The following is an 18370-nucleotide window of genomic DNA, read 5'->3' as shown; positions in this document are numbered from 1 at the left end:
GGAACTCCCTGCCTGCTTCTGTATTTCCACCTTCCTATGACTTGAATTCCTTCAAGAGGGAGGTTTCAAGACACTTGTTCATCAATTTTTGACTACTGCTTTGGCCCTTTTGTGGGACTGGCATTTCAGTGGGCATTTTCTTTTTATTGGATTTTTGTTGCCCTTGGCCAGTGTCCTTCCTACATAATAAAAAATAAATAAAATTAGCAGCAAGATTTTTAATGATCTTTCTAAGGCTTTTGAAACACTAGACTACAACATACAGTTAGATAAATTGAAATATCTAGGGATAAGGGGATTGCTACTACAACTTTTTCGAAGCTACCTTTGTAATAGGTCTCAATTAGTTCGTAATGTTTCTTCACAATCTATATCTTTCTAAGGGGGATACCACAAAATCAATTTTAGGACCGATTCTCTTCATTTACATAAATGAAATAATAAATGCGTCATAAATTTCAATACACCATCTATGCTGATGATATAAACCTTTTATTGGGTGCTAATGATTATAATTAGTTTTGCAGATTCTCATCTGCTAGAAGAACCAACCTGGGGTTAGCAAAAAAAAGCAAGGGTAAAGGGACGGCACTGCTAGACAAGTTATCCTTGTAGATTTTGGGGATAGCATTTATTATGAAATTCATACTATTTGGGGAAGAGAAATATTGAAGTTAAATACTCTTGTAACTAGATGTAAAGGTGACGGTGCTGGATGCCTCAAACTTTAATGTAAAATGCCTTTATGTAGGAAATTTCCAGTCAAGTGCATTGTAAGCTTTTCATTCATAATCAACTGTCAATGGATGTTCCTGTTATTAGCACATGTATTCTAACTCATCACTCTCACCATAACTGATCATCCTCCTGTCAAGGGATGCTATGCTGGCCAGTACTGATAAACTGAATGAGGGATTCTTTCATCATTTAGATGGAACATTGCCGAGTCTTGAGGGCCATTGTCCCTTGTGTCAATGAGGAAGCTGATCAGCATTTTATGCATCTTTAAATGGAATATGCTTTCCGATATGACTTGGTGCATATTTCTACGCCAGTACAAAACTTTGTGATTCTATACTGTATGAATAACCATGCTAACACACCCTCCTTATTTAAAACTCACCCATTCCTTTTACCTTAATACATCCACTCATTTCTTTTCATAGCAGTTCAGCATTACATAGGTAACAAAGTAGAGAACAAAACAAATAGTCACATTTAGTCCTTTATTCAGGCTTGTTGAAGACGTAAGTCAGATGGCAGCGGCCGCAGTACTGACGGTCAAACATGTTAGCCATGAAGACACCGGCTCCACACTCGTCAGATGGACACTCGCGTCGCTGGCGGGTGATCTTGCCGTTGTCATCAACCTAGAACAAAAACAAGACTTTTAGTGTCACGTGGTAAGAGACCAGTAGATACAAAGATTGATTAAGAAATAAGAGATAAGAGAAGTCATGATTCATCTGACTACAATGTAAAATAACAGTGTATGAAAATGATACATGGTAGGAAGGTGAATAGTTTAAAAAGGTTGCTTAACCCCTTTAACATAGTAATTTACAGGAATTTTTCAGCATAGAGCTCCTTATCACTGGGTTAAATCTGCTCTGATGTGGGTTTATACCACTCAAACTGATTTTTGGAGGTCTGGTCACCCAATTCCCCTGATCTAAACCCAAACCCCACTGAAAATATCTTATCAGAGTCATTAATACATGCATGCAGAGGAGCATTTCAGACATCATGAAGCTGCACATGGAAATCAAGAATGAATGAGTTTAATTTAAACTCACAAACACTCAGAAATGATAAGTTGAAGTGCTTCCTTAATAGTTTGAAAACACGAGAATCAAAACCAAGCCCAAAGATTATTATTAGTTTCCTCATAAGCATTGAAGTGGTTGTTTTCTTTGTTTTGAATTGTTTTTAATCACCAGTGGTCTCGTACTTGTAGTAAATAATATTCTAGCAGTGTAGCCTCTGTACTGGAATTGACAAGCTAAATGTTACCAATGATCACACAATTTCATTACAATAAATGATATATAAAAAAAAAAAAAAATATGGATTACACTATGATAAATGACTGAACAGGATGCCTTTATAAGTCTCTGCATCAGCAAATGGTATGGCAACATATATTCAGCAGGAGTTATACCTTGTAGTACTTCAGCATTGCAAGCTTGACTTTCTTATGCTTGTGCTTGATCTTCTTAGGGGTGGTGTAGTTCTTCTTCTTGCGCTTCTTGGCACCACCACGCAGACGCAGCACGAGGTGAAGGGTTGATTCTATAAAACAAAAAAGGAACATCACTTCTACTGGCAAGAGGACTGTCTCTAATGAAACTGCAGATTTTCACACAAGTTGTTAGTCAAATACAAACACCAAGGGTATGATTTAAACTTTGCACAATTAATTTTCAATTTCATTTAGGCTAAAAGGTTGAAGGACAACCAGCTTTAACATGCTTTAGAACAGTGGTTCTCTCCTGGGGAGGCATGAGCACAGGATGGGAGGGGAAAAAAATCACGGAAAATCACACTCACTGGCTAGTAGTACAGAGGAGCTGCAACTGTTATGCTTAGCCAAGGGATATCTACCTATCTAATTATCTATGTGATTCTATCTATCAACCTGTGGTGACATAGTTGGGAAGGGGTTGAATGCATGGCACAGGGAGGAATAGGGCCCCAACCACTTTGAACCAGCATTTGGGGGGCCCCCTAACTGTATTGAACCAGCTTTGGGAGAGGGGGGAGGGCAACTTCATTGAACCAGCTTTGGTGGGGTGGCCCAACTGCACTGAACCAGCTTTGGGGGCCCCACAACTGCACTGAACCAGCTTTGAGGGTCCCCTAGCAGGTGAAAGGCTGAGTACCCCCTGCTTTAGAACATCTCTGCATTTTATCTCAACTCCCAAGCTGCTGGGTAAAATGCAATCTTGAGTAGCTGAACTTCTGTGGTCCTCCATCCTGTTCAGACTTGGCCTGTCCATTTCAGGGAGATGACAATTTGGAGGGAAGAAAAAATTATGAGATTACAGCAACAATATCAAACAAGACACTAAAGCCTCACCCTTCTGGATGTTGTAGTCAGAGAGAGTGCGTCCATCTTCAAGCTGCTTGCCCGCAAAGATGAGTCGCTGCTGGTCGGGAGGAATCCCTGAGTGGAAGTAGAAAAATGGCTATGAACACCTTGAACTATATTCTGAAGAGGCAGCACCAGCTAACATAATAAAACACCACTATCATAATACATCTCTGCATGAACTTCAGTGATCTGACTATAAAATAAAGAAATGCAAGTCTAGTTCAGTTCTTACTGCTACAAAATATATGCCTAGTCTACTTTAGCACTTACTGGTTTCTTTAAAGGAGTACCATGGCAAAAAAGACCTATCTTCACCAAGTTCAGTCTAAATAAATCTTACCTTCCTTATCTTGGATCTTGGCCTTCACATTCTCGATAGTATCAGAAGGCTCAACCTCGAGGGTGATAGTCTTCCCGGTGAGTGTTTTCACAAAGATCTGCATGTCTGCGGTCTGTTGAGAGAAAGCAAAACGTTAAAATGGTAAAATTTCAACCAGCACAATCTTCTACCAGACTAACTGACGAACAGACTAACTGACGAAACCCTGCCAGTTTGAGCTGCCAATCAAGGAATGCTGTTGCAGCGTTAACAAGCTGGACGAGGAAACTGCTATGCTGGGCAGGAGAGGTTACCAGCTAATACAGCTAATCCAGTGTGGCAGTATCCTCGCTCGCCCAACATGGTAACATTGCAACAGAAATGCATAACTGGCAACTCGTACTGAAAGGCTGCGAAACCTGCCAGCCTGGGACCCCAATTCTCCATGAGTAACAATCACCACTGAAATCCCTCATAACCTAACTGTAGCACTCCAAACGTCCTGCTTCCAAAATGATGACCAGCCATGGCACAATATAATTACAAGCCGAAATTGATTTGATAAGGTTAGGTTAGAAGTTCGGTGGTCAGCGAATCTCAGATAACATCAAATTTAGCCTCTCAAGATACAAAATTACATGCTTTGGGGTACACAAGTATATAAAATTATTCAACCGTTCTGAGACACACTATACCTGGTTAGCATGTTCAGAATAAGTTTAGCTGGTTACTGGTAAGCCTGTGGAGATCATTAAAAAAATAAAAATAATAAATAAATCATGTAGGAAAATATTGTCTGCTTTACAATACCAATAAAGAATTATAGCTCCCAAGAAAACTACTACACTACAAAATTCAAACAAATGTATATATTTTGTATATTTGTGGTGCATTTAAGGTAGCAATACATTAGTGAACTGACCAAAGACGAAATAAACAACGAAATATAAATGACTCGAGAATTGAGGTTGAGGGTCACTAGTTTATTCAATATTACGCCAGTTAGTACAGTACACGTCTAGTTTTGAGGGTGTGACATGCGACTGTGCGTCACTAGAGAGGCCATGTGTGGCTAGGAAGTGATGGGCCAGTGTGGGGGGCAAGAGGCGGCACATCAACACATGGCCACCACACCACCAGCACAACTCACGCCTCGCCCGCCACTGCTGCACCTCACTCCGGCCTCGCCCAACACTGTGCTGCACCTATGCATTACCTGCCAAACTAGAATTGTACCGAGAAACAAAGAAAGGGCTGGCCAACCACTAAATTTAACAAAAACATAGGGCTACTCACTACCACAAGCACCTCTACTCATGGACCGCCTGGAAGGAAAGGCCGGTGCGATGGTTCTCTATACTTCCCTCAACAAAGAAATTCATAATTATTAATTGATAATACAAAAATGCTACGGTTATTATAGTGTTTATTTTTTAGATATAAATTTTATAAAAATATTGGTAATTACTATTATTATTACAAACAGGAAAAAACAAAAATCTTAGAGACCGCGAGATTATCACAATTTATTTTCGACTGATAATTCAATTAATGAACTATCTTCCATCCTCATAAACTGCATACTATTTCGACTGATAAATTTATGATTTTCTTCTTGTCACCACTCACCACCCTTCTATGGATGATACAACACAATCTTCAACGGTCCCTCTACGTGGGCGAGGAGCCGAAAACCTGGGGAGCCAACATACGATGCATTATTTGGTGTTCCCGCCTGAGAGGGAATCATTTTAACTCTGCTTGAGATGGAATCATCCTAACCCTGCCTGAGAGGGAATCACCCTAACTCTGCCTGAGAGGGTATCATTCTAATCCTGCCTGAGAGGGAATCATTCTAACCCTGTCTGAGAGGGAATCATTTTAATTCTGTCTGAGAGGGAATAATTTTAACCCTGCCTGAGAGGAAACCATTCTAATCCTGCCTAAGAGGGAATTATTTTAACCCTGCCTGAGAGGGAACCATTCTAACCCTGTCTGAGAGGGAATCATTACAATCTTGCCTGAGAGGGAATAGTTTTAACTCTGCCTGAGAGAGAATCATCCTAACCCTGCCTGAGAGGGAATCATTCTAATCCTGCCTGAGAGGGAACTATTCTGACAGTTCTACCAAAGAGCAATGAAGTCTCCAATTAATACGTATCTATCGATATCATCAGAGTTCTTTACTTTTCTTGTATGGAAGCGAATGGTACATCTTTATAATACTGTGAATCTGCGGGAGGTATATAACAAAAGTCGAATAAGGATCGTGACTCGAGATAGAAAGTAATCCACTCTTGGTCTACGATAATGTCAACACACCACTTATTTTGCAAGAGTTTGTGATGAGCAACACACCACGCATCTCCTCGCTACGTTCTGGATCAAAGGATATATTCTTTGATCCTGGCTGCGATGACCTTCCTGGCTCGCTGCGGTGACTCACGCGGATGTTCCCTGACAAGGTTTTCAACTCTTTTTTCCTTACGTGGTCCTACTGAGAAAACTGCGCTCTCCACGTATCGATGACAACGTTGTGGCGATGAACTTCTCCCTGGTATTTCATATCCTCTGTTTTGTAGTCGCTGTTTTTTTCGTCTTCATCTTCTCGTACACGTTTCCATTCTGCTCGGACACTAGGCTGGAGATCCTATTTTTATGTAAAGTCTCTTGAAATTCTCTTCAAATGTTTTCTGAGATAGCGCGTTCCTCAGTGCGGCGTCACTGGCGTCTCGCGTTGCCATGACAACCACCACTGGTCGCGGGCGGTCTCCTCTCCCAGCTTAAAGTGTGACAGAGTCTGGTCCTGCTGGTTAACTCCGATTTTCTTCCACACCTTCTCGATCTTGGCAGCCGGGCTAATTCCACGGGAACAAATGTAATGTTGGTTCACACGGTGTTGATCCGGCCCAGTCAAACCCGGACAACAGCCAAGAGTGGTCGTCCGGGCGTGGGCAGCCTGTTGATTTCACACAACTACCAAAATAGGCACTTTATCCGTGTTTTAGCAAGCACAAGCGCTAAGCCAGTCAGTGGGCAAATTGCCTGCTTGTGCGTGCGGATACAGCTCGATCGCGGCTTAATAGGTAACAAATTCATTCATAATGAGACTGCTGGATCGTGTGTGTTTGTTTACATTTCTCTGGGTCTCGGTCTGAGCTGCGGGATGGGAGAATGGTAGAGAATGAGAGATGTTTAGGGAAGACTAGTACAAGTTAATGCCCTATTATAAAATACCGCGATACATCACTGATAGTCTAATACTACTACTACTACTAATGATGATGATGATGATGACATTGATGATGATGATTATGATGATAATGATGATGATGATGATGATGATGATGATGATGATGATGATGATAATAATAATAGTAATAATAATAATAATAATAATAATAATGATAATAATAATAATAATAATAATAATAATGATAATAATAATAATAATAATAATAATAATAATAATAAACACACGCAAAAGTAAACACCGACATAATGTACATGTTCACAATACTACTGCTGCACACACACTGTACGACAGTCCCAGGTCACGCTCCCAGGTCACGCAGAAACGTCACACTGGCACGCTACTGGCTCGATCTCTCCCCCCTTATTGCTACCCCCGATATTTTCTCTCGATAAATTAGAAGAGGCGGCGAGAATATATTATAAGTTTTGTCACTTCTCAACCTCGCTGGGAGTTATATTGTGCCCCCTTGGTATTGAGCGAGGCGATTCTCAGGATGTCTCTAATATACACTCTTGCACTACATGAAGCCAAACTTGCTACTAGAAAGGATATAACGAAATGTGTATGATTCGAATACACGATGCGTGTTTACTGCCTGAAAATTATAAATTATTACAGCTCTGGGAAAGACCTGAAGCAATATAATTTAGGTCTTTCTGTCAATATTTCCACACATTGTCACAAACACATATACATCAGTAGTCCTCTCTATTGTATCTATGAAAATGTGAGCTCACGCCCTTTGTTGAGGTTGTGCATCATACAAGTGTAGTGACACCTGCAGTGTGGTGCGTCAGGGCAGGATGGTGGCTTGCGGTACAAGTCAGAGAGGATATGCTTAATTGATTATGTTTATGGTTTTGAGAGTCTTGGTGGTATCAGTCACCATAAAGGGCAGGGAAGCAGCCTGAGGCTACGGCTCGCTTCATTCCATACACAGTCCATACAAGTATATGGACTGTGATCAAATCCTTCTCGACTGCTAGAAGCTTGCTGATTTGATGTTACGAGATCCCCAGGCTATTGCTAGTTACGTGCATTGTTAAAATGTGCAATTTCTAGTATGACTGCGGCTGCTGAACCTCAACAAAACCAAGAGGCATTACTAAAGCGACCACGTGTGAAGGCAACGACTGTACAGTGAGGCTGAACCAAGGCGTGTCGTCTGCAATTATCTATTGCGTGCGAGCAACAACTTGGCTATGATTACGGGCGTGTGGCACGCCTCCGGCAAGATGATGCAGGTCATCGGTCTCTCTGTGATACAGTCCTTACTGGAGACAGAGAGAACGTTTGCATGGCAAGTGGATGAACGAACCTCATCGATCTTGCTGGGAGTTATTTAACAACACCGGGCTGGACTGCAGGGATCTCCCCGTGAACGTTCACCAGCAGTGCCCCCGGGAATGGTGATGACGAGAGGGCGATGCCATGCGCTCCTCGGCGTATGCATTACATTGATCACGAGCAACAAACGTTAACGAATTGGCAATCTCATGAATGGACGCCAGCATGGGGAGGGGGCACAAACAGAGACACTCGATGAATTAAGTATATTATTGGCATGCGTAGAGATTACATTCAGATGAGTGATGTGATAAATGACGGGGAGACTGATGAAAAATAAATAACATCGTGAGCTTAGAGGGAAGAGATAGGAGGAAACACTAAGGTGGTGATGGTGCTCGGATTTCGTGAGAGAGAGAGAGAGAGAGAGAGAGAGAGAGAGAGAGAGAGAGAGAGTGGACAGTAGCGCAGGTCAAGAAAGAGAGGAAAAGAGGAGCAGGAGGGAGGAGGGTAGTGGCTGTAGTATCTTGGTCAGGCGCAGTGTTCAGTGTGGTCGTGCCTCGCTTTCCTGTAGTGCCTCGCCTCGCTCCTTCCCCGCAGCTTGCCTTCTGTTGCTGCCTCACCGCCGCCTGCTGTTGCGTTGGTAATACAGCTTTTGTAACTAGCTCGCTGTGTCACACTTGCTTCCTCCTAACGTACCTAATTTCCTCCTCTTATTTACCGTTTAGCTATTTTCCTTAGTTTTAAATGTCGTGTGTGTGTGTGTGTGTGTGTGTGTGTGTGTGTGTGTGTTTGCTCACGTGATTTTGTATATCTCGCTCTGTATATCTGGCACAATATAATTTGGTTATAAATATACATTACATTTAATTTTCTAGACTAGAAGTAGTAGTAGTAGTAGTAGTAGTAGTGGTGGTGGTGGTGGTAGAAGTAGTAAAAATAATGATGATAATAATGATGAAGATAATAATAATAGTAGTAGTATTAATGATGATAACAATACAACAACAACAACAACAACAGCAACAACAAAAATAATAATAATAATAATAATAATAATAAAATTGTATGGTGTAAAAAATCGCCCTCCTTAGACATGCGAGGTAACACTCAAGGAAAGAAGAAAAAGAAAAAAAAAAAAAGGCCAAAGAAAAACAGTTCATCCTTATTTCAATGAAAGTTTAATGTATCCCATTATGCGTATTAATTATCTCACCCTCTTCATTGGCAGATGGGAATTCTCTACCTGTTTTCTTTTTCTCTTTCTAAAACCTAATCTGTTTCAAGAGTGGAGTAACAGGACAGCTCGGCAACTAATTTGGCTTCCAGTTTATATTTATTTTTTTTTTTTTCATTTTTTCTTTGGTGGGTTGGCAATTTACCGGGTCCCCCTTCCCTTCTCCAATATTCTTTGTGGCCTTAGCCAGTCTTCACGCATAAGAGAAAGAAAAAAAAAAAAGGGAAGAAGAGAAGCATGGCAAGGGTTCCCAGTCTTCCGCGCCGTTCCAGCTAATCCCCTTTTGCAGCACGCGGGGAATACCGAGACGCATTCTGAGCTGCTTTTCCTCATGGGGAAATTAATACTAACAGCTGGTCCAAGGCGTAGTACTCTATCGATCCCAGGCCTTCCAGAACTGTGTCGGGTCTTGCGTGTCTCAAGTAAATCTTTTAGGAGAAACCAAATTTTAAAATAAAAATGACCTGTTAAAACTCTTATAAGTACACACGATCTGGTGATAATGAGAAAGTCGTCGTTTTCTTCATCATATTATAATCATGGAAGGTTCTCAAGTATCACGCTAAATATATAATTACGAATAAACATTACAAAAATTCCCTACAAGAAAATGTAAGAAAAAAAAGTCTTCAGGGACCGCGCCCTCGCGCAGGTGTACAGGCCCCGCGAGGCATGTGAAGGTCGCCTGAAAATGTGCCGGTCACTGCGGCGTGAGGCAAAATGCTGACAGTGAAAACACAGGGGCAGGGATAGGGGCAGGGGGAAAGAAAGAGGGAGGAGACAGAAGGGCGGCCGCTGAGATCAATAGTCACGCAGCTCTGTTGACTGAAACTGACCTCGCCTCACACACGCATCCCATCCAGAGGTGCTCTTGCTTACTTTGACTGTAACTCGTTCATAGTTTCTCCACTATGTATTTAGTTGTACCTGACTACCTTGCACCAATGACAATCTTTGATGTAATATTTGACATGGAATAAGAAATTAACCATACGGTCTTTAATAAATAAGTATAAATGATAAATAAATAAATAATATGTAAGAAATTCATTTGAGCGAGGCATGGTGTACTTGTAACAAACTTTTAAGGTAAGCAATGAAGCCAGACTGTATTGAGATTGTTGTAATGGGCACCCCTAATCAGCAGTTTTGCATTTTACTTAAAATACCAGGCCCAGACTGATCTTTCACTGAAAACGTGCACCAGATGATCGAGACTTGAGTGGAGGGTACGGTCCCAGGTCATCTCAGTAAGACAGACACGCGCTGTTTCTTGAAATACTGGTAAATTCTGAAACACACAACTTATAATTTTGCAAAATCTTGAATTAGCTATTAATTATTCTGCTTTGAACATGGCTGATTTTATCCTCAAAATCTGTCATGCTGCTGCGAAAATGTGGACTGAGGAACAAGACTACCATAATGCTTTACAGCATGATCACATGGACATGATGTCTGGGCACAGTAATTCCATACAATATAATAAGCAGTGTGGCCTTATCCAACTGTACAATCTGCTATTAATTATGTAGAAGATAATTATCAACTTGATTTTTTTTTTTTTTTTTTTTTTGGAGGAGCACACAGAATCAGTTTTGATGATTTGTAGTATGTAGGTTAGGGTTGCCATATATGAACTATCAAAATTCCGGACACCTTCACTAACACCTGATTATGGTCCTGATATGATACTGGAAAACATGTGAATTAATTTTTTTGAAGCACGAGAGTTTGTTCTGCATCTCTGCAGTGAATTTACACTTTCGTTTGGGCATCTTGACAAGAACAAGTAATATTTGTAATGACGAGGTCACAAGGCCGCAAACAGTAATCCAAGCTGACCCCTATCAGAGCAGGTGAAAGACCGGGGCGCGAGCGCGACGTCAAGTGAGGCGGCGTTGGGAAAGCTGCAAGCATCGACTTCATACAGGACCTATACACGTCAGATCGAAACCAATCCTAAGCAGCTGCTACTTGGTGAACCCTTTTCTCTCTCTCTCTCTCTCTCTCTCTCTCTCTCTCTCTCTCTCTCTCTCTCATCATTTCAACCCAAGGAAATTTAATAAATGTGATTTTTTAACAGTTAGTAATAATGGAAAGTGAAATTCCGGACATTTCAGGGATTTTCAAAAATCCCCCGGACGCAGATTTCATTATCTGATTTCCGGATATGTCCGGGAAAATCCGGACGTATGGCAACCCTAATGTAGTTGTATGTATATACTCTCTCTCTCTCTCTCTCTCTCTCTCTCTCTCATAAAGTAGATGACTTAATGGACTGTGTGGCAGTGTCAGGGAGTGGTGTTTGGTGATGTGCAGTGTACAAGAAGGCTGCTCTGAATGTGAAGGGTGCACTGAATGTGGTGACTGGGTGTAAGGGAAGTGCAGTGGTGGGTAATTATGAAGACTCCTTTTTTTTCCAAGCCTCATCTCTGAGCTTTTTTCTCGAGACATCCACAGTAGCATTTAGGTGACTGTAAAAGTTAAAAGTGTACAGAAAAAAAAAATCTAGACAATCATAAAAATTTTAAGAGAATGAAGAAGTTGCTACTCTTGAGAAGCAGGTTAGCATACATTCACTTACTGCCAGCATTAATGTGACACAATTTTTGCCATGTTGAATATAAGTTAGTGTGTTCCCATTGTATCTAAGTTTTGGTAAAAAGAATCCTAAATTTCATATTATTCACAGGTATCATCAAAAAGCAAACAAACAAGATGTCTGGAATGCCAGCCCTGTCCCATCTGCCTCCTGCTGCCCTCAACAAAACAGTGGCAATGAAGACAGTTGACACCAGGCCATTTGAACAAAGGTCAGACTGCCACAGACCTTCTTGCATATGCATATTGTGTACAGTACAGGTGATAAGTACTGATGCTGAATAAAACTGTAAGCTGATCCTCACTGTGCCATGCAACACACTTCAACAAATGTATTTGTGTTAAAGAGCTGAGTAGAGCTTCCAGACTTATCATGACCCTGTCTGCAGCCTGTCATTGGTGCCGCCCACCCTGAGCCGCTCCTACCCAACAGAAAGCCGTGTCCTTGACTCCATCAGATTTCCCAACATCTTCACCTCTGCCACTGCCACCATGAAGACCCGCTACACACCTGCTGACTGGTCACAGAGTAGGAAACAGCAACATTATGGCTCATTATCTGTCTCTAGTTCTGTCATTTACAGAAAATCTCAGACACTAAATCTTTCCAGCACTGTCAGATATGACTATGGCATTTCAATATACTAGTTAATTTCTATCTCATCCCTTTCCTGCTGATTAGCAGCAATGCTGTCACTATTCATATCCACCCATGGACAGTTGCTGATTATGAACATTGCTCAGTATGTGATGAATTAAGCATTTAATTTTGAATATCACGTATCCTGAACTTCATGTACATTTCTGCCTAACACACAGGTAACTTGGATCACTACAGCGATGCAGAGGCCACAAGGGGCGTCTCAGAGCGTGTGAGAGATGATGCTGTCAGGCTGGTGGGGTGGGTTTCCTCAGCTATATGATAGGTCAATAAACCAGCTACTAGACACCCCTCCCACAGGGGAAGACCACTGATTCTCCATAAACCCATCAATCCATTTGTGTATCGTAACATTTACTAGAACTGAATAACTTAAATTTGTATTCTTTACAATATCAATGACTTTTATGATGTGTAACAGTGCAGTGGAGGAGAGCCAGATGACTAGTAGGGACTGACTTCTTAAAGCTTTAACATTTCTGAAGCTTCTTCTGATGTATGAATACACAATAAGGATGATTTTTCCTCAACAAATAATAATAATTTTCTGTGAAAATAATTTCTCTAATAAACAGAGGCAGACTACTTTTCTGCATTTACTTTGCACAGTTTCACGTATGACCGCACCAACATCGCACAGAGGGAGAGCTCACAACGACTTGGGGAGAGGGTGAGTGACATCACCTTCTGGCGAAGTGAGCTGATGCAGGAGCTGGACAGGATGCTGGCAGAGACCAACCGGCTAAATGACTCTCGCAGGATGCTGGAGCACGCCCTCAAAGACACTGAGAATCCACTCCATGTCACAAAGGAGTGCTTGTACTTCAGAGAAAACAGGCAAGGTGGGTCCCTGTTCAGAGATTTTTTTTGTTAATGCAGGTATGAGGCAGTGCCCACAGGAAAGTAATGATATGTGTGAAGATGTCAGAAGAAGCTGGGTCTTATTACATCTGATATTAGAATTAGAGTGAAGGATTCTAATCTTATGAAATGTTACTGGTGTATATTACCTTCACATGCCTGGTCAGGAATTGATCTGGTGCGTGACCATCCTGAGGAGTCTTTATTACGTGAGGTGGACATGATCAAGGACTGCCAGGCTCGCATGAAGAACCTCCTGGATCGAGTCAACCTCCAGGTAGTTCATCAGGCCAGCAAGCACATCAGACTGTTCTCATGATGGACAGGCTAACACTGAACAAAAATGAGTATTGGAGTTATTCAAAACATTCATGCGAACACATTTTGTAATAAGATTGGATACTGAATGTATGAAAATCAAATCTGATTTTATTTTATATCTAGCATTTTCCAAAGTCTGACCTTGACCTGCTCTCTTAGCTGACTCGAAACCGCGCAGCACGGCAGGACTTGGAACACGACACGATGAACAAGAACCATGCCCTTGTCATTGACTCCACGCAGCACTCCCTCTACAACCACTCTCCAGCCATCACCTACTATCCAGGCATTGAGAGGGTCGACAACACGTAAGCTGACTTAGTATTATTAAGGGGTATTCTGATTCACTTTCATATATCGTAAATGACTGAACATTTTAAAGGCACCAGCAGGTCAGTCTTCTGTAGATCACATCATCCCAGTCCACTTATTCCTGTTCACATACAAGTAAATACATCAGGACTTCAGATAATTAGTAGAGGCATATGCCAACTTATTTATACGTTACCTGTCACTGAGTCATATTTGTCAAAGGACTGACAGAATATGATGTACATGATTGTACAACATGGCAGGGGGTGTGGTTCTCTTGTGGAGTTGATTTGATCACACTACAGATATCATCAGGTGTGTGATTTGTCTTGCAGAGTGAGTGTTCCAGAGACCTGGGCGGAGCACACCAATCGCAACATTCAGCAGAGTCAGAGTGAGAGGAGCGGCTCTCAGAGGGCACGGCAAGACGTAGACAGCTTGATAGCAGCCACCCACCAAGATATGTGGACATCATGGTCTTCCTCCAACACGGCACTAACCCACAGGCTGGGCGAGAGCAATGACACCAGGAACAAACTTCTTGGACACCGAGACAAGGTGAGGATTTATTGGTTGAAGTGAAAAAATATACTCAAAAGTAAAAATATCATATCTTCTCTCCTCTTTAGTGAGGAACAAAATTAGCTGAAGCTTTCAACTGTCTTCTCATTCATGTCATATTGTTCAGGTACAACGTGAAATGAATGACTTGGAGCGTCACATTGATCTGCTCAAGAAGGCCATTCTGGACAAGTCTGCTCCACTGAAGGTGGCCCAAACCAGGCTGGAGGGCCGCACACATCGCCCAGAGATGGAGCTCTGCAGGGATCCTCCCCAGCACAGGTCACAAATACATTCCCACAACATTGTACTGTATTTACATTATCTAAATAGACATGCTCTTCTTGCAGTGACTTGAACACATTCTGCTCAAAAATAAATTTGTTATATGCATCAGGAAAGGAGAAATGGTTATTGTTCATTACTACTTATGCAAATTATCTCCCTATGTATGTCAGAAAGGCAGTTATGAGTTGAAAGTCAGGTGGAAATCATTCTGTTAACTTCTTATGATCAGTTTGCAATATAAATCTTGTCTTGTGTCCTTCTATCAATAGTTTTTGATTTAGATATAATTGTCTGATAACCTAAGTAAAATATAAGGTTACACCTTTAACATATGCATGTCTGCCCTTTGTTTGTGTCTGAGATGTATTATTTTCACAGGATGGTGAGAGAAGTGCAAGAATTAAGTGAGAGTGTGGAGTCCCTACGGATAAAGCTATCTGAGGCAGAGAGTTCCCTTCACCGCCTGGCCCAGACCCGCGCCCGGCTTGACCACGACATTGGTGTCAAGACCAACTCCCTTTACATCGACCGTGACAAATGTCTCTCCATTCGGAAGAGTTTTCCCCTGTCACAGCCACACCTTGTTGACTTCACTCTGTACTAACGCATCCGCTTCAGACCATACCACACCAGATGATGCTCCATCCACCAAGACCAGTAGTCATGCTCATGGAATTATTACCTAAACCTTGGCTGTAGGCTACTCTCCTAAGATCACATAACTTGTTCACACATTGATGAAGGTATGTTTCCTGTAAGCTGATAAGGCTACATAACCTAAAAAGAAGTGCAAGGCTGCTGATCTCATTACAGATGATTAAGGTGAATATAGTTAGCTTATTCACAATAATGGGGCAACAATAGTTTAGACCATTCACGTGAGGAAATATAGTATGCAGTTTTATTATTTTTTTCAGTAAACATTCCTTAAACCAATAAACATTGTGATGTTTCTTGTGTGCGAGTATTTACATCTCTTTAAAAAGTAGATCTTTATTGCAGTGAGACTTAGGATATTCACAAAGAACCCAGTTTTTTTTTTTTCATGTAAGAGAGGCACTGGCCTAGAGCAATAAGAAAAATGAGGTGCCAATCCTTAAGGAAATATCAAAAGGATTATCTACATTGGAGGGTAATTGTCTTGAAACCTCCCTTCCTGTATGAGTAATGAGTTTTATAATGTAACCAAGTACTCATGGCACACTGACTTCCTTCAGTTTTGTGAAGTGGTGCAACCTGTACTTATTATGTGAAAAATAAAATGAAAGAATCAGGAAAAGGGAAAATGAGAATAGCACATGGAATTATTTATTGACTAATTTCCAGCTTTTGGGGTACTTATTACATGGCCAACATTAGTCTTTTAACCAATTTTTAGTATGTCCTGGGCTTGCCTGTTTTTTTCCTGTGGTGAATAGTGGAATCAAATGGATAGCATTAAAACAGCTGGCAATAAGTCTGCTAGCTTTTAGGGAACAAAACTTGACCAAAGCTGCAAGCAAACACTGCCACAATATCTGACTTCCATATTTTGTACATGTAGAACGTCTTTGTAACAATCTCTACTGTAGTGGATAAATCTCTCATATTTGCATCACCAGGATATAGCAATAGATGGTGAAGCTTGACAATAATGATGAAATGACAGAAATGTGTGAAGAAGAGTGTAAGCAGAATGACAACACTGTATACTGACAACACCGTATGGTAGAGAGAGTGGAGAAATCTCGTATGCAGAATGACTGCAATGCTCTGTGGAAGTGAATTAATCTGAGGATAAGTTACTGACCTTTGTGTACATTGAGAAGAAGAATATATGTTTAGAGGTTTTGTTTGAAAAGTGTCTCTTCATAGTGTATGATTGCAACACTAGCAAATAGTCTTAAAGTACTGATTAGCTAATACAGGAAGATTTTATGTAGCACTAAGAAATTTGAGGCTGACCAAATATCAGCCCAGGCCTTGGTGATCACCTATAGCTTGATTGGTCAGAAAAGCACCCCATTGTGGCAGACCTGACATGGGCTTGCACCTGGGTGAGGCTGCCTCTCACGGCAAATTTAGCCCATCTTGAAATAAATTCTTGTTTCAGTGATGCTGTCAGGCTAGGCATCACTTTTAGAATTGCTGCTTTTGTGCTTCTCTTTATGGAGGAAGTTTTGCTGATTAACAGTGACTGTAGTTTCAGTCTTGGAATATAGTTTACATTTTGAGAGATTTTTGCCAATATAATAAAAGCATAGTCATCACCAGTTTGTACTCTACCACGTGTGCCTCATGGTGAAAAATAGTGACTTATTCAGTGCTTTAATGACCCACTGTGATGGCACCTAACACACTAGTTAGATGTGCACCACACACTGTTAGTAATGAGCACCATAGACTAAGTTGTAATAATGCTCCTCATGGACTCCTCATGGATGATGTAAGTGGTCTTTGTTGCACCCAAAATCACCCGTGAAGGATGTCTGTTCATGTAGTGATTTCCGTCCAAGGGGCTGGACAAACGTGAGGTGTCATGTTATGGGGAAGAGGTTAAGAGGTTAGTCTTAAGGAGTTATAAAACTGTTGGACCTTGAGTGCACCAGGAATGTCTTAATCTTGCACTATATAGTTCAGCCATCTATCTACACTGTACTTTGAAATTGTCAACAAATAATAGAGCTAATAATTATTGCTGTTTTATTATCTTAATGCAGATGAAATAATCTTTATAGACATTGTGCATCCGGAAAAAAATGTCTTGCACATCTACTGAAATCTTAAGATACCAGGCATTATAAAGCTTGCAAGTGTGATTGGGAGAGCTTACCGAGGTCTCAAACATTGCTACGAGTACTATGGTGAAAAGAACGTAGAAATGCAATGAAATACGATGGAGACACACTTGACAGGCTATGGGTTGTAGGATAGGGAGGGATTTATCATGCAGTAATCATTCCCTTATCTATAGTGTTGGAGAGAAGAATTTAGCTCAGTCAGAGCATGTCCTTGCATAGGGAAAGGCAAAACTTAATGTAATATGTAATATGAAGATCTGGAAATTTCTTCTCAAATGAGCTTTTTTTTTTAGAGCAGAATAGTGATATTGAGGAGTACTATTGAATGAATCACTTTAAAGTGATTTGAGTAAAACTGAAACATCTATTATTATATGACACAAGAGGAGAAGTGATTGGGAGCTGCAGACCTCCTGCTGTGTAGGGAAGGGAGTAGGCAAGACAAGGATACTGTGAATATATTCAAGGTGGAGTCTCATTATAACTTTGTAAGATTATACCATTTTCTCCACTGTCTTGACTTCAAATCAAGTGAAGGAGGAAAAGAAGAGAAGCAGAGGAAGAAAAATAGCTAGACAATATATAGAAACTACAGGTAGCAGACTGCATAGGTCAGTTCACTTCTAGTTGGCAATGCAGTATGTGGGGTGTGCCAATATGTGTTAAAGAATGATTGCACTTACAATACTGTATATATATATATATATATATATATATATATATATATATATATATATATATATATATATATATATATATATATATATATATATATATATATATATATAT

General features: G+C 40.8%; 2 protein-coding genes across 3 annotated transcripts; one reads left to right on the top strand and one right to left on the bottom strand.

The window, feature by feature from the left end:
* Positions 1-1212: 1212 nt before the first annotated feature.
* LOC135112570 (ubiquitin-ribosomal protein eS31 fusion protein) lies at positions 1213-4778 on the bottom strand. 2 transcript variants are annotated; one of them, XM_064027029.1, is made up of 5 exons: positions 4710-4778; positions 3435-3546; positions 3080-3166; positions 2162-2292; positions 1213-1370 (listed from the first exon to the last, which is right to left on the bottom strand). In XM_064027029.1, the coding sequence occupies exons 2-5, from the start codon at positions 3535-3537 to the stop codon at positions 1227-1229; spliced, it is 465 nt and encodes a 154-aa protein (XP_063883099.1). In that variant the 5' UTR covers positions 3538-3546; positions 4710-4778; the 3' UTR covers positions 1213-1226. The 2 variants fall into 2 exon arrangements, with proteins under 2 accessions (XP_063883099.1, XP_063883100.1); XM_064027030.1 differs by having other exon boundaries at positions 4722-4748.
* Positions 4779-11061: 6283 nt separating this feature from the next.
* On the top strand, positions 11062-17475 carry LOC135112567 (tektin-3-like). Its single transcript, XM_064027025.1, has 10 exons — positions 11062-11173; positions 11889-12009; positions 12187-12326; positions 12617-12698; positions 13068-13300; positions 13487-13596; positions 13800-13948; positions 14288-14510; positions 14641-14795; positions 15180-17475. The coding sequence occupies exons 2-10, from the start codon at positions 11915-11917 to the stop codon at positions 15403-15405; spliced, it is 1413 nt and encodes a 470-aa protein (XP_063883095.1). The 5' UTR covers positions 11062-11173; positions 11889-11914; the 3' UTR covers positions 15406-17475.
* Positions 17476-18370: the final 895 nt, after the last annotated feature.

This window comes from Scylla paramamosain, chromosome 24 (assembly GCF_035594125.1).
Source record: "Scylla paramamosain isolate STU-SP2022 chromosome 24, ASM3559412v1, whole genome shotgun sequence".
NCBI classification, from domain to species: Eukaryota; Metazoa; Arthropoda; class Malacostraca; order Decapoda; family Portunidae; genus Scylla; species Scylla paramamosain.
The sequence above is the reverse complement of the archived record's forward strand: the minus strand, read 5'-3'. Positions and strand labels throughout refer to the sequence as shown.

Excerpts from the sequence above, each read along its gene's own strand:
- LOC135112570 (XM_064027029.1), bottom strand. The coding sequence starts at position 3,537 with ATGCAGATCTTTGTGAAAACACTCACCGGGAAGACTATCACCCTCGAG. Across the intron at positions 3,167-3,434 it reads CAAGATCCAAGATAAGGAAG|GGATTCCTCCCGACCAGCAG; the intron begins GTAAGATTTATT and ends ACTTCCACTCAG. Across the intron at positions 2,293-3,079 it reads TGACTACAACATCCAGAAGG|AATCAACCCTTCACCTCGTG; the intron begins GTGAGGCTTTAG and ends TTTGTTTTATAG.
- LOC135112567 (XM_064027025.1), top strand. The coding sequence starts at position 11,915 with ATGTCTGGAATGCCAGCCCTGTCCCATCTGCCTCCTGCTGCCCTCAAC. Across the intron at positions 12,327-12,616 it reads ACCTGCTGACTGGTCACAGA|GTAACTTGGATCACTACAGC; the intron begins GTAGGAAACAGC and ends CCTAACACACAG. Across the intron at positions 14,796-15,179 it reads AGGGATCCTCCCCAGCACAG|GATGGTGAGAGAAGTGCAAG; the intron begins GTCACAAATACA and ends TTATTTTCACAG.